This window comes from Prionailurus bengalensis, chromosome D2, assembly GCF_016509475.1.
Source record: "Prionailurus bengalensis isolate Pbe53 chromosome D2, Fcat_Pben_1.1_paternal_pri, whole genome shotgun sequence".
NCBI classification, from domain to species: domain Eukaryota; kingdom Metazoa; phylum Chordata; class Mammalia; order Carnivora; family Felidae; genus Prionailurus; species Prionailurus bengalensis.
Window position 1 is genome coordinate 61,550,966 of NC_057351.1, and position 21,816 is coordinate 61,572,781.

General features: G+C 48.7%; 1 protein-coding gene across 3 annotated transcripts in view; it reads right to left on the reverse strand.

The window, feature by feature from the left end:
- Positions 1–21,816, reverse strand: part of SH3PXD2A (SH3 and PX domains 2A) — a 242,221-nt gene that overhangs the window by 173,391 nt on the left and 47,014 nt on the right. For all 3 annotated transcript variants that reach the window (XM_043597432.1, XM_043597433.1, XM_043597430.1), the window contains exon 2: positions 14,795–14,875. In XM_043597432.1, the coding sequence (XP_043453367.1) occupies positions 14,795–14,875 (81 nt within the window). The remainder of the gene's footprint in view (positions 1–14,794; positions 14,876–21,816) is intronic.

Sequence of the window (21,816 nt, forward strand, 5' to 3'; positions counted from 1 at the left end):
ACCAGGAAACGCAGGAGGAAAAAGTCTCCACAGAGCGGGGTGTCCTCCAGGTCACCCTGGCTCCCAACTGTAGGTTCCTTGTCCAGGCGGCAGCCCCAGCTGCTGCCCCCGGGGATGACTTCCTCCCGGAGACCTCATAAACGTGGCAGGTGCCCACCTAACACAAGGTGCAGAGGGAAGTGCAAGGAGAGAAGGGGCTGGCTGCTTGAGGACGGCCAGGCCCCTGTGCGCAGGCCCTGCCTCCCTGCTGGGCTCTCCCTCCACAGAAGCGGGAATCTCCCGGACCTTCACCCGAGCCCGAGGCAGTCCTGCCTCTCCACACCTTTGCTCATGCCTATCTCCCTGCCTGGACCACCTTCTCAGTCTGCCAAAAGCCAGCCTGTCTCCTGGACCTACCTCAGCAGAACCCAAGACAGGATGAAGGGAAGCTAGCATTTATCAGGCACCTCCTCTATCCACACCATTATCTTTCTTTTTGAAAGTATGTGATGTCAATTATACCGCAATTAAAAAAAAAAGTATCAAGCAAATGTAAAACTCAAACATTTGTTAAATCTGGGAGGTAGGTCCTCTGCTATGTTACCTTATTTTCTGTAGGATTAAACAATTTCATAACTAAAAATAAACAACAGAACAGAAAAGCTAACTGGCTTCAGTGCACTGGCTTCCAGAAGCAGCTGGAAGGACCAGACTGGAGCGCTGGGACTCCTGGTAAGAACACCATGGAAGTAGGTGAGGAATCAAGAGGGCTTGGCTGAGGTCCAAGAAGATGGCATGGGGGGGGGGAGGTGAGGCAGAGAAAGAGAGGAGGAAGAAGGAAGGAGAGGGGTGCAGGGGTAGAATGTGGGGAGGGGTCTAGATAGGAGCCGGGCTCATTATATGCTGAGGGCCGAGCATACGTGTGACTTATAATTGGAGACGCCTTGCAGGGCAGCCTATGGGCCGGCTCATAGACAGCCCCACCCTTTATCAGTGACTTGTCCATAACAGGTGCTCACCTCTCACCTACCCCTAAGTGATGACAGAGACTTGGACCACAGGACAGCCCCTCACAGACAGAAGATGCTCAAGGGAGAGCAAAGCCCTGGCCCAGGCCTATGTCAAGGCTCTACCTTACCCAGATCACTGACAGCTGGTGAGATATCTGAGGACCAACTTGACTGTATAAGGGCTGCTCCCTGTTCTGCCCAGCTATTTCTAGAGGGGACAGCATCAGGGCAGGTATGGCCTTAGAGGAACAGCAAGCATGGGGTGGGGAGGGACTAGGTGATGGAACAGACAGATGAGACCCAGGGGACCCTCCGTCCCCCTGGACGAGAAGGGGAAGAGCCAGCCTGAGGCTCCTTCCTCCACATCCCCAGCCCTATCCACAGAACCCTGGGCCCCACTCTCTAGGGAAGCTGGGGTGAGGGCTGAGACACCTCTGGCCACCTGCGGCCATGGGGTCTGGGCACAGCAGGCCCAGGGAAGGGAGACTGCAGTCACGCCTCTTCTGGGAGTGGGGAGTGCCAATGGATGGCATGAAGGGTGTCCTCCGGAGGCAGAGCGGCCTCCCACCAGGGTACCAAGACTGTCACCTGATTCCAAAAGGAATGCCAGGGAAAAGGTCAATTATGAGGCCCCACACTCCCTTGGAAAGGGGAAGGAGCCTCCCTCCCCCAATGGGCTTTTGCTTCAAGGGTACAGACTTGTCAAGCCCCTGGCTCCTTGCAGTCAGCGACCCCCATACAGACCAGGGTCAGGTCCCGCCCTGCCCTTCTCCCAGACTCCTGCTCAGGATGTGACGACAACATGGAGGGGGAGATACTGATCAGAGAGACCCCGAGACTGACAAATACATACCAGAGTAAGAGAAAATGCCTCCAGAAAAGATTCTTGGGAAAGGCCACAGGGATGAACGGAGCCATGCCAAGCAAGACATAGGCACAGACTCAGAGACCCTTGGAGGGAGAGAGATAAATAGAGAAACTGGGGAAAGAGAGAGATGAAGGGAACACCACAGGAAGAATCCAGGACTCAAGAGCAGAGAGAAGGAAATGAATATCTGCACAGAAACTGACAATTTCTCTCTCTCTCTCTCTCTGCTCAGCCTAAACCCTCCCTCCCCAGGCAGGGCAGAGGGTCAGGGCAGCACTCCCTCCAGTGGCCAGCCTAAGCTCACCTGCTTGGTAGCTGAAGCCTTCCTGACAAGGTGGGAAAGGACCCCTCTCCTCTCCAAGGTGCCAGGACCTCCTAGGCCGGCTCTGCGGTGCTCTGGCCCATGTAGGGGCCGCATCAAAGTTACAAGTGGCAGTGGACAGAAGGGGTTCAGCAGGTGGAGTCCGGCCAGACTGCCCAGTCTGCATCCTGGCTCCCTCACCTGCAGAGACGGTGGTTCTACGGCTCTACCTCCATCCACCTTAGCTCTCAACTACACATCCAAGAAACCCAGGTATTCCAAACTGGCCTGAAGTGTCCCAGCTGCACCAGAAAGATATACATTGATGGACAGAATCTCGGTTTTGAGTCCTTCTACATTGGGTAGATCTCGTGGTCTGTCTCCCTGTCTTGGCCCCAGTCACTGCAGGATGGAAGCAGGAGCGTGCATGGTCCAGCACCCCAAGGGGCACACACAGAGGAGTTTCCCCCCACCCTCCTACTGGGGCTCCTCCTCACAAGGTTCCACGACAAAGAATGGAGCCCATCCCCTGGAGGAGCCAGAGAGGCTGACCTTCACCAGAGATGCCCTCAGGAGACAGCCAGTACTGTCTCAGTAGGAAGAATGGCCGCTTGTCGCATGCCAGAACCACCCTGTCTGCGCACATCTTAACTCCAGCCCATATGCAACCTCCTGTTCCTGTTCTATTTTTTTTTCCCTTAAGGTATACCCGAATGTGGTCCATTTAGCCCTAGGGACACCCGCCCCACCGCACCCACCCTATTCCTAGTCTCCGCCCCAGCCCACCGCCGGCACTGAGCTCAGACTCCAGCGTGGCTGAACTGGCCACCGTGTTCTGCTGGGCACCAGATAAATGCTCCCTAATTAGCAGATGGAGCCCAACGCAGGCTGGCATTTAGGGCCGTAAACTGGCCAGCCCTACAGCATTCATTTGCCGCAGCTTAGAGGTGCCCAAGACCCTTCTGTGGCTGAGAGGATGTTCCCCTAGTCCAGGTTGGACAGACATGGGTCCTTGGAGCTCCTGCCCTCCTCCACAGGGGCCAGAGGCAACATCAGGAACGACCACCATCCCGACAATTCTCTGTAGTTGCTCCAGACTCCGTGGGGAAGGCTTCCTGGACCTCATCTCCTGGAAATCTCATTTCTCTGAGGTAGCTTCTGCACTGAGAGCCATTCGGCAGATGAGAAGGCAGAGTCTCGGAGGCTAGGTTATTTTGTGGGATCACCGGGCTGGTAAGAGGTGGGGCCTGTGTGCACACCCACGTTAAATCTGTCTGATAGCAAAGCTTCAGCTTTCCATCACCATGAGAAACTGCCCCACTGGGAGAGCGAGGAATTTGGCATCAAGAATCCCACAAGTGCGGGGCACCTAAGTGGTTCAGTTGGTTGAGCATCCAACTTTGACTCAGGTCATAATCTCATGGTTCTGTGAGTTTGAGTCCTGCATCGGCTTGCTTCTGTCAGCACAGCCTGTCCTCTCTCTCTCTCTGCCCCTCCCCTGCTTGTGCATTCTCTCTCAAAAATAAATAAACATTAAAAAAAAAAAAGAAAAGAAAAGAATCCCACAGGCTCTTTTGGAGAGCCTGATGTCACCCAACTGTGGAGGTCTCTGAAGAATCTAAAACCCTTTTTTCCTTAGCTCCAGCTAAATTGAGGATACAAAGGAAACAGTGTTGATTCTCCAGCAACTCCTACAATGGCCTGGTCTGAGGGAACATCCCTGAGATGCAGGAATCACAGCCCCTAAGATCACTTGGGGGGCTGAGGTCCAGCCAGGGCGGCAGGGAGCTGATGAGGGGGGGGGTCACTGCAGCTGGCACCCCTGGGTCACCCAGCTGAAGGAGAAAAACAGTCTTCCCTCAAACAAGCCCATAACCCAGGCTCCGACAGCTCCCCCTGTCCTACATGCCTAGTTCCACACCAGTCAAGAGCAAAACTAACTGTTACCATGGGGCGAAGGGGTGTGAGTATGCCAAGGCCTCCAGCCCAGCTCCGGGAGGCACTTTGACCAGCCTGCCAGGGTGCCTAAGTGTGTGCCGGCCTAATGGCAGTGCTCTATACTCTGGGTTGCTCACTCATTCCGTGCCTTCTGCCCTACCCCGATTATTCCACCAGCTGGCGGCTCCGGGTTAGGCCAAAGCTGTGGGCCTGGGTTTTCTGCCCAGGATGATGCTGACATTTCCCCGTGGGGGTCCCCTGTACCAAGCCCAGTGCCGGGAATGTAGCTGGCACTCTGCCAAAGGTGCCAGGATTAACTTGAAATTCCCTCCTGAGGGAAGGGAGAGACTTGGTCACAGCTGAAGGCTCCAGGCACACACATCCACACTCACAGGACACTCACCTGGCCACCACCAAAGACCTTCCTTCCCTTCATTCTCCAGTTTGGAGGGGGACACTGTCCCCCACCCACTCTCCAGCCAGCTTTCCTGCTGCTTATCCGAAGGGGATACAGGGGGTCCCGGTGGGGGCAGAGCCGAGTTTTCTAGGTCAGACCTTCAGGCCTGAGGCCAGAGGAGAAGGAGGTGACATAGGCAGCATCTACACTCAGGGCCTTCCTGAAGTACCACCCGAACACACCCTGACGTGACACCTTCTGCTAGGAAAACAGGGTGCGCGGCTCCAAGCGTTCACGCAGACGGTGTAGCCTGACTCAGATGCTGCCTCTGGCAGAACCGGGGTGTGTTATCCAACAGAGGTAGGAGGAGGTGGGCGGGACGTGTGGGCTGAGCTCCACCAGGACGCAGCCGACCCTGTGAAGGCAGGTCTGCCGTCTGACTGTTCTGGGAGTTCAAGAGAAGTCTTCGGCTCTCTGCACATGCATCTTGTCCCCGGGAGAGTGAATGACCCCTCTCACTCCGGGCGATTTCTTGGTGATGCAACAGCACGTTCCTGCCCCCCTCAGCCAAAAACTGAAAGAGGACTTCTGGATAGAGGCTAGAATGACCTAGAAGCTAGGGTACCTGAGTTCTAGTCCTGCTGTCACTTAATGCCCTTATAATTTGGGTAAGTCACTTTCCCTGCTGGGGTCTCTTTCCTCATCTGTTTAGGAAAAGGACTACATCAGAGGGTAGCCAATAATTTTCACTCAAGGTGCCTTTGCCAATGGACAGGTAGTCTCTTCCTGAAGGTATCTGGTTTTGGTTTATTTTTAGAAGGACTCTGAGACCATGTCTGGGCTCATGGTCGATGAGCAATGACTGCCATGGGCAAAGGATGGGAACATGCCATGACCAATCAATGATGTCTGCCGTGGGCATGAGGCTGGAAAGTGGCAGCATGAGTGCCAGACATGTATCATCCTGGTAGGTGATCTCCGAGGGCCTTCTAGTTATAAACCACAATTCTGCCCCTAATTCCCCAGCAGACATGGTTAACACTGGTTGCCGAGTGTGTACCTCCCATATTCTGATATTTGCACACAGCTGATTTCTCTCCTTGAAAGAGACATTCTCATCAGTCCTGCAGGACAGTTACTGGGGGAGCAGGCCGCCTCCTAAACTCTCCATCCACCCATAGTCACAAGACTTCACCCAGAAAGTGAGAGACAAGGAAACAATGCCTAGATTTAACACCCAGAAGACATTCCAGCTTTTCTTACAATTTTCTCCATGTCTACAAAGGAGCTTCCCCACTGGGTGAAAATCCCACCAGGGCACAGCGGGAGTATGAATGATCAGCAAAGGGCAGACTGAGATGGCTCCTGGCTTCGTGGTGCACTCACAAGAGAGGGTCTCATCTGAGAGGGCCTATGTCCACTGAGCATCCTAGGAGGCATGTGCCTGGATCACTTATACATCATTTGCTAGAAGCACCTTTGCAAGTGTATGCAGATACCAAACACGGTGCTCGCAGATGCAGTACTCATCAGTACAAGAAGAGATTAGTTTTCCAAGCATACCTACAGCATGGTGAGTATCCTGCAACTCTGGGCTGTTGCAGAGGGTCAGATAAACTCCCCTCCTCTATTTGTATCCAGCTGGAAAGTTCTCCTGATGGCAGGTTCCAGCAGAGCCCAAGCTCTCTCTTCTTATTTCCCTTTACACATAGAAGATGTGTGAGGCTGTCTCCCACCATTCCCCACCCACCATGACTCTGCCCCAAGGCCACCACCTCTCCCCTCCACCTCTCTTCATCTGCTCTAGACCTGTGAGGCCTCCGTGCACATGATTATTCCTAAAACCACAGGGTTAGGGAAACTGCACAAGAAGGGGGCACTGGCAGGGTACCAAGTAACCCCAGGACTCCAACCCAGTGGTAGGTAAACAGCTTTCTATCCTGAGCTGGCCTCCAGGTAACATTTCCCCAGGCCCTCCTCTCCCAACATTCCCCAGGGAACAGATACCCCCAGCATTCCCCTAATCCCACCCCTGCAAACAGCAGAGCCTGCCAGAAGAAAAATCAAGAGAGAGAGGAAGCTGGAGTTCACCCTCAGGCCACAGGGGCAAGATGAAAGGCAGTAGTTAAAGCAGGAGCCAACTCCCTGAGGGGAGGGAAGCCAGCCATAGAATTCCCAAAGGCCACTGGAATCCCCACAGGGTTCCCCTGGAATCCCCCGGTGCTCCATCAGGGATCCAAAAGATGCGTCTTTCCAAGAGCAAGGAAAAACAGTGACCAATAATTACTTGTTTTCCTAATAGTGTTGCTGGGAGAGAAAGAGCATTGGTAATCACTCTTTGGAGGTGAAAAGCTTTATCTAGGAAATGCTTAACACTGCCACCTGACTCTCCTGTCTGGAGGCAGGCTGCACCACGTGGTGAGAGTGGAGCCTGTATCGATGGGGCACAGGAAGAGACATCTGCCTGCAGATGGCATGGGCATCTCTACCTATTTTCTCTCAGAGTTATGTTTCTGAGGGTCTAACTAGTGAGCTTTCAGCTTCCCCATCCAGAGTCTCAATGCTCATGGCTAGTGTATGGGTGTTCTTTACACGGATTATCTCATTTCATTCTTAGTATTACCCCATGAGGCAGGTATTTTTGTTATCCCCATTATACAGATGAGAAAACCGGGGTGCAGAGAGGTTAAAGAACTAACCAAAGGTTATATACTAACAGTATATCGCTAACAATGAGGGCTGGAGCTGGTCTTGGACCCCAGTCACCCTGGCCCTGGAGTATCTGCCCATAATCCTTGCACCCACAACCATGCAGCTCTTAGTGTTTTTGGTCGTGACAAGGACCACCACCCAGTACTTCTTGCCCCAATACACAGTTCATGTGTTTTGAGCAATGTTTGAATACAAGATTCCAGTTTGATAAGATAATTTGGACAGGTCCCTGGGGTTTGATGTAATGGGTTCTAACCAGTTCCATTCCATAGGGATGATTTAGAAGCATGGTTCAGGAAATATGACATAATGTGATTTTAATAATTATTGTCATTTTCCTTCTCTTGGTAGATAAGCTCTCAGTGTCTATTTTTTTTTAACCTGTGTGTTTTCTATCACGTTATAGTATAATGACCACGAGAGACATATTTTATTTTAGACTTCCCACTTTTCCCAATCCTCCCATAGGTATCCTTTCAATTATTAAATATTAACGTTGTAAATAATACATGAATACATTCTTTTTTTATATAAAGTAAAACATTACAAATAAGGCTAAGTTTCCCCTTTGACCAAGATCCTCTTGTCATTGAAGCCCCAACCCTCTTCCAGAGATAACTTTATTATCAATTTGGAGTGCATCCTTCCAGATCTTTAAAAAATATTTATATACTTAGGCTGTATATGTACTTGCAAAAGATATGTCTTGCTGTTGCTTTTGCATAATTGCTACCATACTGTACTGTTTGAAATCTGCAGTGGTCATTCATTAACATTTCTTGGTTATTCATCCATAGAACTGAGATCAATCTCATTTGTTTTGACTGTTGTACAACGTGGTATGAGAATACCACAGTTTACTTAGCAGCCCTCTGTGCCATGTTTCCCACTGTCACCACGGCAAACAACGTGAGGCTCTCTGTGCCTTCCTGGGACTGGGGACTGACATCAGTCATGGCCGATGTTCTCCTCTGTCCAGGGTGTGTGAGCAATCACAATGACCCACAGCTCACCACACAGCTGGGACTTGTACTGCCATGCCAGGCAATGGAAGTCTGTAATCCTTGGAATGAAACTGTTCTTAGAACTTGGCGTGTTATCTCCCCAGGCTTGGGCCGCCTTGCCTTTAGTGTAGGGTCAATGATCTCAAACAACACAGAGCTTGCCTTGATGATTAAAAGACAGAGCCCGCAGGAGAGACACTTCCTCCCTCCCCTTTCCTATCCTCAGCTTGGTTCCTGGCACACATCAGGACCACCTTACTTTGACCTCGGCAGAGGCCTGCTCTGAACATCAAACTATAACCTACACTAAACTAAGCTGAACTAAACAAAACCTAAACCAAACTATAAATCTAATAAATAGAAAGATGAACACAGATGTTTACCTGCAAAGTGAGGGACCTGGAATAGAATTCTCATTCTAAAAATGCAGTGATCCAATAATGCACCACAAATGACCTCAGAACATGCCCCCCCGCCCCCAACACACGTTCCAAGTCCAGTAATGAATGATTTGGGGATTATAGTTTTGTTTGCTCAACATTAGCCTGGCTATTTGAAAGCTAGAAAGTGAGTGTGACCCTGGGTGGGGTAAGTGGGTGGAAAGTCTAGAGAGATGAATAAGGAAGAGAGATTAAAGCTCTTCAAAACACGTTAAATCCACCAGAGCAAATGAGCATACCTAAAGAACCTTCTTACCTCCATCTTCCAAGCAGTGTGGGGGAAGCCTAAGGGCCTCTCCGGCCTCTCATCAAATATTGACCCTCTGCACTCACTGGCCGGAGTTCAGACTAAAGGACCAGCAGCAGCACGGAGCCAATGTTTGCAGAGCAATTACTGTTGCCCACCGCCTTGTAGGTCAGATTGTGAAACAACCTTCAGTGGAGCCGGGGCTTCAGAGAGTCTTCCGGTCCTTCCTCGGTGGGGGGGATACTTAACAGTGAAGGAGTTGTGCAAGGAACTTTACAGAGGCTGGAAGTGTGATCTAGTGCCAATGAGAAGGCAACTTAAGAGCATCTGCGGCCCTTTACTGTCCTCCTTCTCCCCTTAGCTGCACCTCCAAGTAATCCAAGCCCTTTAGAGCCAAACAGGCCTCAACATCAGGCCTTGTCCCAGGCAGCTCCCTCTGGGACAGGTCCCTTTTCCTGGGAAGATAGGCTGAGTGGTGGATTATTTTTAGAAGAAATCAATTTCTACTTGGAGACCAAGAGCCTCTCTTCTCCCTACTCCCAACTTAACATCTGAAATGCCCTTAGAAGCCCTCTCTAGCAACTGACGTGGTTTCCAGAAGTGTTTGGAATAGCTGTTGAATTGAATTGCTCTATTGATCAAGCAAATCATGGTAGAACATAGTCTCCTTCTTCCTGCCGGGGCCCTAAAGATTTTAGAAGGCAGCTGAGGAGGGGCTGGGAGGGTGGCAGAGCCCTCTGGGGTAGGCAGAAAACCCAGTCAAGCCTGTTGTGTGCCCCAGATGGTCTAAAACAGCATATTCCAAAAGACACTTCTGTCATGATAGAAATTCTCTGTATCTGCTCAATATGTAGCCACTAGCCACTATGACTATTGAAGACTTAGAATATAAGCAAGTATGGGGCACCTGGGTGTCTCAGTTGGTTAAGCATGCGACTTGATTTTGGCTCAGGTCATGATTTCAAAGGGTGGGCTCTGTGCTCACCAGGGAGCCTGCTTGAGATTCATTTTCATTCCCTCTGTCTCTTTCTCACTCTCTCTGCCCCTTGCCCTCTCACACATGCATGCATGCTTGCTTTCTCTCTCTCTCAAAATTAAATAAACTTTATATAAAAGAAGAATATAGCAAGTATGACCAATAAAGTAAATCTAATTTGATTCTTAAAAATGAATTAAACAAAGGGCGTCTGGGTGGCTCAGTTGGTTGATTATCTGACTTCGGCTCAGGTCATGATCTCATGGTTCATGAGCTGGAGCCCCACTTCGGGCTCTGTGCTGACAGAACCTGCTTCGGATTCTGTGTCTCCCTCTCTCTCTGCCCCTCCCCTACTTGTGCCCTTTCTCTGCCTCTGTCTCTCTCTCTCTCTCTGTCTCTCTCTGTCTCAAAAATAAATACATGTTAAAAAAAAATTTAAAAATTAATTAAATTTAATTTCAAACTTTTTAATTAATTTAAATGTAAATGTAAATAACCATGTGTGGCTAGTGGCTACCACAGTGAACAGCACAGGTGAAGGGCTCCATACCCGGTGCTTCCCGGGGGCAGGAAGAGGGGCCACATTCAGTGCACAGCCCCTGGTGTGTGGAGGCAGAACCACTGGGGCTGAAGGCTGAAGGCAGAAGATATGAGGAGAGGAGAGGGTTTGGGGCAGAGTAGAGGGTCTTATCCTGATACCCTTGGAAGGATATCAGGGGGGTATGAATGACCAAAAAAGGTCATTAGAATTATATATGTACATTCATGCCTTTGTCTGGGGAGACAGTCTTTGTCTTTCATTAGAAGCAGAAAAAATCTCTGATCTTCAAAATAAGATAAAATAACTCCTTGATCTGTCAGTTTCCACTTACTTCTTCAGGGATGCCTGCTTTGATCCCAGAGTATGTTTCCCTGTAGTATCTCTATGGTACTTCTCTTTGTAGCATTTGAAATAGTATGAAATTATATATATATATATATATATATATATATATATATATATAGTATATATATACACACATTTATATATATTTATAACATATATATTTTATTTTGCTTTTGCTCATCAATAAATCCCCAGAGCCCAGCATACTTCCTGGGACATAGAAGATAGGCACTTAGATTGGATAGATTAGATGGATGGATGATGGATGGATGGATGGATGGATGGATGGATGATGGACAGATGGATAGGAGGCAGGCATGTTTAATGAATAAACAAATTAACAAAGAAATTAGAGACATACTTTACCCCAATAACTATAATTTTCAAAAAACAACCAAATACCCCCAAACTGTTGTGGGGGTATGGGGCTATATCACTCGAGGCTGCTGTCCCAATCAAACCATATAGGTTTTGTTCCCTCCTCCCAAGAGGAGTGCTCTTTCTTTTCTCTCCATCCATAACATGCTGCTTGTCCCTCAATCAAGTGTTTATTTCATTTCCAGTAGACTTCACTGCCTAAAAGTCTGCTTTCCCCACCAGACTTCTGGAAGGAAGGGACCTTGTCCTTCTCAACTTAGCATTCCTCAGCTTGTGCCACTTCCATCCTGAAGAAGTGCAAATATGTAGGAGGGCGTAACACAGGCCCATCCACTCTTACCCTGAGCCAGCCTGGCTTATTCATCTTTATTCTTCCATCCTCACCATTTACAGTCAGGGTAAGGCTGTTAGATTAAGCAAGTGAAGACATAGGACACACAACAACATGTGAATTTCAGATAAACAATGAATTGCTTTTTTAGTATAAGTATATCCCATGCAATATTTGGGACACACTTACAGTGAAAAAAAAGTATTGTTCCTCTGAAATTCAAAATTAACTGGAGGAGTGCTTGGGTGGCTCAGTTGGTTGAGCGTCCGACTTCAGCTCAGGTCACGATCTCACGGTCTGTAAGTTTGAGCCCCGTGTCGCATCGGGCTCTGTGCTGACAGCTCAGAGCCTGGAGCCTGCTTCGGATTCTGTGTCTCCCTCTCTCTCTGCTCCCTACCCCACTCATGCTCTGTCTCTCTCTTCCTGTCAAAAGTAAATAAACATTAAAGGGGCACCTGGGTGGCTCAGTCGGTTGAGCATCCGACTTCGGCTCAGGTTATGATCTCGGGGTCTGTGAGTTCGAGACCCACCTCAGGCTCTGTGCTGACAGCTCAAAGCCTGGAGCCTGCTTTGGATTCTGTGTCTCCCTCTCTCTCTGACCCTCCCCCACTCATGCTCTGTCTTTCTCTCTCTGTTAAAAATAAATAAACATTAAAACATTAAAAAAAACATTTAAAAAAATTAACTGGACATCTCATATTTTATCTGGTGACCCTACTCCAGGGCCTCAAGGGTAGCAGATAGCCTATCAGTAAGGCATATGGGTGGTGTGGGGGACAGAGGTGAATGTGGATGGAGATAAATGACCAGCCCAGTATAGTCCTAAGGGTTCAGGTAAGTGTAGAATGGGCAGTTACCAGGTTATCTGTGGACTCTCATCCACAATGCCACGAATGAGCCAGCTCCCCCATGCTCCACCAGAGGACTCCTCATTAATGCCACGGGTCACATGAAAGAGACACTGTCTCTCTCCAAACACAAGTCGTTTGGCTCCTGTGTCCCCCCGCCTGCCTCCTGCTCAGGGCTGCTTGTCCCGGTGTGTGCCTGAGATAGTCCATTCCCAAGGATAAATTTGCTCATTTAAGCCTCACAACAACCCTACTGGGTGGGTACTATTCAAATCTACATTCCACAGATGGGAAAGAGAACCTAGAAAAGTTAAGGAATGTTTCCAGAGCTACAAGGTGGTGGAGCCAGTAACCAGTCCTAGGCAATGTGTCCCCAGTGCCTAAGCTTGAAGCCACTCTCTCACTAGAAAGCCCAATTGCGAGGGCACCAGTGACTAGAGATGGAGTTAGCATTACCATTTTTCTTCCTCTACAGGAGTCGCCATATTAAAATCAGCAACCCTGATAAATAAGAAAGGCTTTCCAAAATGAATGCCACTAAAAGTCATGTCATGAGTTCTGCAAAATGGGTTCACAAAGATGTTATGCTTGGCTCAAAGGTTAAATTCCGAAGGACCCTTTCCAAACTGTATCTCCAAGGCAGTGATGACCCACGTGGACAGGCCTGGCCATGCTCACGTCTAGAGCCAGTGCATCACACAAGCTGACCCATGCTGTGCGTCCCCTCCCAACACACAGGAAATAAGCCCTCCAGGCAAGGAAGAAGTAGGGGGAGTAGCATTCCTTTCTTGTGAGGTTCTGTAACTAGGGAGGGGATGGGGGCACAGAACAGAAGGGTGGGGGAAGAAAAGCTCTGATTTGAGAGTTTCCGTTGGCTCTGAGACTCCCTCTGGCTCATCAATGAGTCCTTTCAGGGTTCCCTCTCCCCAACTAACTTATCATTTCCTGTCCCGCACACTACATCCATTGATGGGGTATCAGCAAATCCCACCAGTTTATACCAGAAGGACCCAAGGAGACTGGACAGCAATGGGGGAGGTGAGGAGAAGAGGCAGGAAAGTAAGGAGTGGCTTTCCATCCCATATTATCGGATTAAGACAGGATTTACTGTAATACAGGAAGCTGGCTCACCTTTGACTCATCTCGTTGGTAGAGTGATAAGGACAATGGGATAGTCAGGTACTTAAGGGCAAACATGCAGGCCTGGCCTCTCCAAGGTGACTCACCACCAAAGCCTGCAAATGAACGAGTAGAGCCTGGTTGTGAGGACCAGAAGTAGGTGTCTCTTCTTTGTGTTTTTATTGGCTTACACCAGGCTTATAGCCCTAAGGAAGAATCTAGAAACTCTCGGTTTTCCCTTCCTGGTATTGGAAGGGTTGCTGTTCAACTCACACTAATTCTGCCTTGTCTGGTGCCTGACTCTGTTACAGAGGCATAGGCCCCCTAGTGGTCACATCTGTGCTACGTGACCTTCTACTCCGGGCCACTCTGATTGGTCCAGAGAGGGCACGTGGCCAAAATCAGGCCAATCCGAGTCTTCCCTGGGATTTTTCAACTTGAAACACTCAGTCAGAGACAGTCTCTCAGGTGTTGGGAACTACAAGATATGAAATTCGGGAGTTTTTGACAGCCAAGTTCCTCAGAAATCTGAGGGCAGTGCCCAGAGAGAAGCAGAGAGCAGACAGACAGAAAGCAGCTGTAGTTTTGGGTGTTCTTGGAGCCCAGTGCCTCACTCCCCTCTTTACCACCTGGCCAACTACACAACCTTCTGTGGTATACCCTTCCAACCAAATCTCCTTTTAGTGTGAGCCAGTAGGAGTGTAAAACTACCACTTGTAATTCAAAAAGGCCTAACCAAATTAGGTAGCATCAAGGGAGGTGTCTGCAGTGGAGCTGTGGGATCCCTAGTACCATCCCCCTGTGCAGACATCCCTGTGTATATTAGAGAGTCACACACATCATATACATGTACAAACATGGCAGCAAGAGCCTTATTCGGCTAGCCAGACACAGTGGTATGCCCAGTTTGTGTCTGTAGTTCAAGAAACTGCTTATTTTCTGTTTCTGTCTCTCCCGTGTGTTTGCTTTTCTTTGCCTGCAAAGATGTAGTGGCTTGTGTCTCACCCTGGATGTTTATAGACACATGTCTGCTCATGCACACAGCACCCACGGCCATCCTCCTGCCTCTCCACCTTGGTTTCCTAACCCCCAGGCAAAGGAGGGTGACAAAGCTTGACTGTTAAGACCATCAGATGAAGCCAACAAATACCTGTGTCTGCCTGCGACATTAAAGACTGAGCCAAGCTCAGCTAGACAGGTGAGGTTCCCTAATTTGTCCCTCTGTTCTGACCTGGATGCTGACCCTGAGAGTTCTGACAGGGGTTCTCCAGCTGAGTAAGGACATGACAGAGGCCAGCCCAGCAGAGACTCAGGCCACAGTGGCTGGAACTGGGTACCATCCAAACTTAGACCAACTCACCTGCAGATCAAAGAACTTGCTGTATCTCCGGTAGATGGTCTGGGATGTGGAGTCGGACCAGGTCACATTGATGATGTACACCTGTGGGGAAAAGGTAAGCACAAATGAGCGGGTGACTAAGGCTGAGCTTCAAGCTGTACCAGGCATCATTTAACATGACTGTGGGTGCACCATGGCCAGGACCATTCTTCTCATCTCTGTCCCCAAGACCTAGCACAGTGTCAGGTACCACACAGATGTTACACATGTTTATTTAAATACACACACACACACACACACACACACACACGCACACACACACACCTAGAAAGATATCCAATAAACTGCTAAGGATGATTATCTTAGGAGAGTAGGATTACAAGTGGTTTTAATTTCCTTCATTTCATTTGTATGTATTTTATAAAACAAACACAAAATTGGAGTTGTCAAAAATGTCCACTGGTTCTCAAACTTTACAGTGAATCAGATTCTGTAAGAGGCCTTTCTAAATTGCAGATGCTGGGGCCCCACTCTCTGAAATTCTGCATAAGTAGACCAGGGGTTTTAGGACTCAAGCAACTACATTTTAATTTTTTTAAGGCTTTATTTTTATAGAGCAGTTTTAGATTCATAGCAAAATTGAGCAGAAAGTACAGAGAGTTCCCATATACTCCCTGCTCTCTCCCACCACTTGAGTGGTACATTTGTTAAAATTGGGCATCTATACTTTTTTTCCCCCAAGATTTTATTTAAATTCAAGTTAGTTAACATATAGGGTAATATTTCAGGAGTAGACTTTAGTGATTCATCACTTACATATAACACCCAGTGCTCATCCCAACAAATGCCATCCTTAATGCCCATCACCCATTTAGTTCATCCCCCCACCAACTCCCCTCCAGCAACCCTTAGTTTGTTCTCTATCATTAAGAGTGTTTATGGTTTGCCTCTCTCTCTTTTTTTTATCTTATTTTGTTTTTCTGTCCCTTTCCCTACACATTTTTTCTGTTTCTTAAATTCCACATATGAATGAAATCATATGATATTTTCTCTGACTGGCTTATTTGGCTTAGCATGATACACTCTAGTTCCATCCATGCTGCAAATGGCAAGATTTCATTCTTTTTCATCACTGAGTAATATTCCATTGTATAATCTTCTTTATCCATTCATCAGTCAATGGACACTTTGGCTCTTTTCATAATTTGGCAATTATTGATAGTGTTGCTATAAACACTGGGGTGCATGTGCCCCTTTGAATCAGCATTCCTGTCTCCTTCGGATAAATACCTAGTAGTGCAATTGCCGGGTCATAGGGTAGTTCTCTTTTTAACTTTTTGAGGAACCTCCACACCATTTTCCAGAGTGGCTGCACCAGTTTGCATTCCTACCAGCAGTGCAAAAGGGTTCCCCTTTCTCCACATCCTCACCAACATCTATTGTGTCCCGAGTTGTTAATTTTAGCCATTCTGACACGTGTGAGGTGATATCTCATTGTGGTTTTGATTTGTATTTCCCTGATGATGAGTGAGGTTGAGCATTTTTTCATGTGTCTGCTGGCCATTTGTATGTCTTCTTTGGAGAAATGTCTGTTCATGACTTCTGCCCATTTCTTAACTGGATTATTTATTTTTGGGGTGTTGAGTTTGATAAGTTCTTTATAGATTTTGGACATTAGCCCCTAATCCAATATGTCATTTGCAAATGCCTTCTCCCATTCTGTAGGTTGCCCTTTAGTTTTGTTGACTGTTTCCTTCGCTGTGCAGAAGTTTTTTTTATCTTGATGAGGTCCCAATAGTTCATTTTTGCTTTTGTCTCCTGGCACCTGTACTTTTAACAAACCACTTCTGCTGTAGTTGATTCTCAAAACCCACCCTGAAAAGCACTTCAGGTGACCATAAGCAATTCAGAGATGTGCAATTCATCCCAGTATTCCTACGCCTTAACTCAGGGCCAGGCACAGACCAGAGCGGGTGCTCAGAAAACGTTTTGCTGCATTGGAGCACCTGAATGGCTCAGTCAGTTGAGCGTCCGACTTTGGCTCAGGTCATGTTCTCACGGTGAGTGAGTTTGAGCCCCACATCAGACTTTGTGCAGACAGCTCAGAGCCTGGAACCTGCTTCGGATTCTGTGTCTCCCTCTCTCTCTGTCTCTCCCCCATTCACACTGTTTCTGTCTCTCTCAAAAATAAACATTAAAAAAAAAAAAAGGAGAAAATATTTTGCTGCGCTGAACAATCAAACTACCCTCTGGATGAGAGGCAGATTTGCAGGGGAGATGTCAGTGCACATAAGATTTTTAAACTTGTCGGAAATGAAGGCGTATCAGGACCCTATTCCTAATGTCTTCCCCACTTCCCAATGCTCAGTTAGGCTCTCCAAGGCTGCTGCCCCAGGCCACTCTAGAAGGCCTACTGGCCCAAGAGGTGGGCAGGCCTCTGGCTGGAGAAAGAGAAAGTCCCCTGCCACATAATCTGGCCTACTGTCCCTACCATTTCTGTCCCTTCTGCTGAACCCACACCAAAGACACACCCTCCTGAAGGAGGCCTCAGTGAGAGGCAGAGTCCCTTCACCCCCTCAGGACTAGTCTGCTGAACTTCCCCTCTAGTGCCTGCTATGACTCTCTTGGGTTAAGGGCCAGCACGGAGACACAGTGAGACATCTACCTTGCTTCCTCCCTCAGAGGAGACTGAGCAGCTGTGTCCACAGCTGTGGGTCCCTTGCCAGAGCGCCCATCAGAATCTCCTGGCAAGCTTCATAAAAACTCAGATTCTGGGCACCTGCCTAGTGATTCTGATTCAGTAGGTCTGAGGAGACTCCATCAGTGACAACAAAATGGGCAGAGAAGCCAGGGGTCTCAGCCACTATGAGAAGGAAAGAATGTTAGCAAAGAGAAGTAGAATTTAGATCCCTTGGCATCAGGGTAGATGAATTCACCAGAGGCCTGGAGCAGAGCTGTCTTAGTTTGTTTGGGCTACTATAATAAAATACCATGGACTGAGTGACTTACACAACAAACACTTATTTCTCACAGTTCTGGAGGCTGGAAGTCCAAGATCAAGGTTCCTGGTGATACCCACTTCCTGACTTGCACATGGTCAATTTGTTGCTGTATCCTTACGTGGTGGAGAGAAGGGGCTCTAGTCTCTTTCTCTTCTTACAAAGGCCCTAATCCCACCCCTGGGACTCCATCTTCACATCCTCATCTAAACCTTATCACCTCCCAAAGGCCCCACCTCAAATATCACACTGGGGATTAGGGCTTCGATGTACAAATTTGGGAAAACACAAATGTTTGGTCCACAGCAAGGGTTTTGCACACAGGGATATGGGGCTTTATGTCTGGTACTCAGTTAACATCCAAGCAAATGAGCCCTGAATCCTCAGTCCCTTCTCCCCCGCACTGAGCTCTATTACAGAGGTAGCCTTGTTCAGAGCAGGGTTCGTTCCAAAATGCAACTAAGGAGAGGGCCATAAAGCAAAGCAAATAGTGAGTGTTGCTCCCGTGACATGGAATATTTATGACATGTTTTGTGTGATCCTGATAAGAACGAACATAAAGTGAAAGGCCATTCCTATCTTCACAAACCCAAAATAAACTATCGTCTATTATTATGATAGGGTTATGCTTTGCTTTATATCATATATAAACACATATCTCATATAACAAATGGTAGAAACCATTTTTAGGGAATGGTTACTTCATGCCAGCATAGCAAAACCATTGATATGCATTAGCTCATTTAATCTATGAGGTAGCTACCATTGCTATCTCCAGTTTGTACAGGAGGAAGCCGAGGTTCAGAGAAGCTACAGAACTTGCCCAAGGTCACACAGCTAGTACAATACAGAGCAAAGGATTTGACTCAGGTCCAGTTGAGTCCAATCACCATGCTGTTTACCACACTGGACTATCTTCCTATATGTAAATTTAGGAGTGTTTTTTTTAATGTTTATTTTTGAGAGAGAAGGAGTGGGGAGAGGGGCGGAGAGGGGCAGAGAGGGGCAGAGAGGGGCAGAGAGGGGCAGAGAGAGAGGGAAACAGAGAATCCAAAGCAGGCTCCGCACTGTCAGCACAAAGCCCAACATGGGGCTCAAACCCATGAACTGTGAGACCATGACCTAAGCTGAAGTCAAACACTCAATCGACTGAGCCACCGAGGCTCCCCAGGAGTGTGGATATTTAAATCAAACTACTTAATCAGGACTGAATGATATCTTTCTTAATAAATTTCTGAGTGGCCTGAAAAGTCTGTGTACCCCTTGCACAGTGGATGAGCCTAGAGGATCATGGGGGAGTCATGTCAGTCCTGAGAGCCTGAGAGAAAGAAGAACTTGGGGCCCAGACAGAAGTCAGTGGTTAGGAATGCTACAAAACCAGACAAATGCAGAGGAAACCCTCATAACACAACTGGCTTCATTGACTGTGGCCGGATGCTCTGAAGTTTTCACTGGGGTTATAACCCACCCCATCCCCCCGGCTGACTCCCAGCTCCTTGCCCCCCAAGTCCTGCCAGCTACATCTTCCCTCCCGCAGGTCCCAGGCAGGGAGCAGATGCTGTATGTGGCCAGGTGCTGCCTTCCTGACCTCTGCCTGGGCAGAGGCACTGTAAGGAGGCCCCAAGGGGCAGTGCTCTCTCAGGAGAGAGCCTACAGACCATTAGACAGCAGCCTTTCTCCCCGGCCAGTCAAGTGGGGCCCGGAGGAAGGGCTTATCTGGGGCTTAACATGACCCATGCTCCATCCTCCCCAGTAATTAGGGGCTTCCCTTCACCTCCCAGGAAGAATTAATTATAGGCTTACAGCCTCTGGTGGCTGGGAGGTCTCTCCTTCTGCAGAGGAAGAAACTCAGACCCGGGATGGTGATTTGCCAAGGAAGAGGCACACGTTCTGGAGTCAGCCACACATGGGTTTCACTCTCAGGACCTTCCTTACTGGCTGTGAGACCTCAGCCCAGCCTCTCAGGCCCTCAGGTTCCTCTTCTCCTCAATGGGCACAGGCTTTGGGGCTCTGGGCCTGACCCACTAGGCTGGTTACCGTGGCAGGTGTGCTCAACCTATTAGTGCCAGAGCTGGGACTAGAGCCCAGACCTCCCAGTTCCCAGGCCAGGGCTAACCAGCACATGGGAGCACACTCCCCCCAATCTCTTCCACCCTGTGGAAAAGTCCTTTCCCTTCACAGGGAGCCATCTCTCTCTAACCCTTGACCTGAATCCACACCAAAGACAAGCCCCCTGGAGAAAAAGCAAGAGGGCAGGGTGAAAGAGGTTGTCCACGTGACCCGTGCCAGCCACAGCCACCAGGCTGCAACCCAGCCGTGCTTTCCCTCAAAACACATTTCTTTCCTTGTTGGGCAAAGGATTGCTCCTGCTAACGTCTTGCCTCCCACTTCCCATGCTCGGAGCGAGCATGAGGTGACTTGGGCGCAGGGGTACAGAAATGAGCCCCCATCCCAGGTCCTCCCAAACTTTTAGGATTTACCAGGCGTCCCCGGCCTCCTTCCTGGACAAATGCTCTAAATCCTGAGTAAGAGAAATGGTCAGAGACTTCCCTGGAAATAGAAACCCAGAGATCCAAGGACAGTCTCCAGACCACTTTCTTTTATCTGGGCAGCCTATTTCAAAGGCTTGTCTGCTTTCTTCCAAACCTTGAACCTCTTAGATTATCATTCCAGATGAGCAATGGATATGCAAAATTCCAGCCCAACCCATACACCCCCCCACCCCCACCCCCACGCCCACATTAGAGTTTCTTAAGCCTCCCTGAGCTGGCTCTAGTGGCACTAGAAACCCTAGAGATAAACCCCAGAGAAAGAGCAGGTGGAGGGGAAGGGGGACAGGGCAGAGGTCATCAGGGAAAGCCAGCTCTGTTTACCGGGCCTGCGTCAGGGGCCCAGATAAACTCTCCTCTGCTGCAGGAGCAGACGAGATAACATTACCTAGCAGCTGGTTCTCAAGAAAGGTTTGCAATTAAACATCCTGCTTCCACACACTTTGCTTGGGGTTGTGTTTCCCGGGTGGAGTTTCCCTTTCTTCTGGATTTAAAAAAAAACATGGATTCTGTTTCCCCCATTACTGGCTGTTTCAGGCAGATGGTAGGCATCTTGGAAGCCTTGCTGTCGACCAGCAACTGCATCCAGCTTTTCTCGGAGAGGAAGCTCCTGAGTCTCATGTTCACCTGCCTCCCTTACCCTCTACAAGGAGGATCTCTACCCCAGACACAACGACGGAAACTCTCAGCAGACACCTGGCACGATGCCTTGGTCCAACCGGAGTGCCCACCCACTCCGGACCACCTTCCGTCTGCTCAGCTCATCAGGCCCAGAAATGTCTGAGACTGCCACGGCTTCCAAGTCTTGCTCGTTTCAACAAGAAAACAGTCATGATGCAAATTAGACCCACAGCTCAACTCCAGAGCACCGAGAATGAAACCCAGCCCAGTTCCTGTGGAGGACTATAGGCTGCGACCAATGAATGACCCAAAGATATGGCCCAACTGTTCTTAGAAGGCCTAGGACCTGCCCCATGTTTAATTAGAAAGTGCCAGTAAGGGGTGCCTAGGTGGTTCCATCGGTTAAACGTCTGACTTCTGCTCAGGTCATGATCTCGCAGTTCATGGGTTTGACCCCCATGTCAGGTGGGCTCTGTGCTGACAGCTCAGAGCCTGGAGCCTGCTTCGAATTCTGTGTCTCCCTCTCCTTCTGCCCCTCCCCACTCACACTCCATCTCTCTCTCTCTCTCTCTCTCTCTTTCTCTCTCCCTCTCCCTCTCCCTCTCCCTCTTTCTCTCAAAGATAAATAAACATTAAACAAAAAATTTTTAAATGCCAGTAAATACCAATTGTTCCCTGTGCTGACAAAAAGTACAGTTGTTTTTTTTTATTTGTCTTACTATTTATTTATTTTTGAGAGAGAGAGACAGACCATGAGTGAGCAAGGGGCAGAGAGAGAAGGAGACAAAATCTGAAGCAGGCTCCAGGCTCTGAGCTGTCAGCACAGAGCCTGATGCGGGGCTCTAACCCACAAACCACGAGATCATGACTTGAG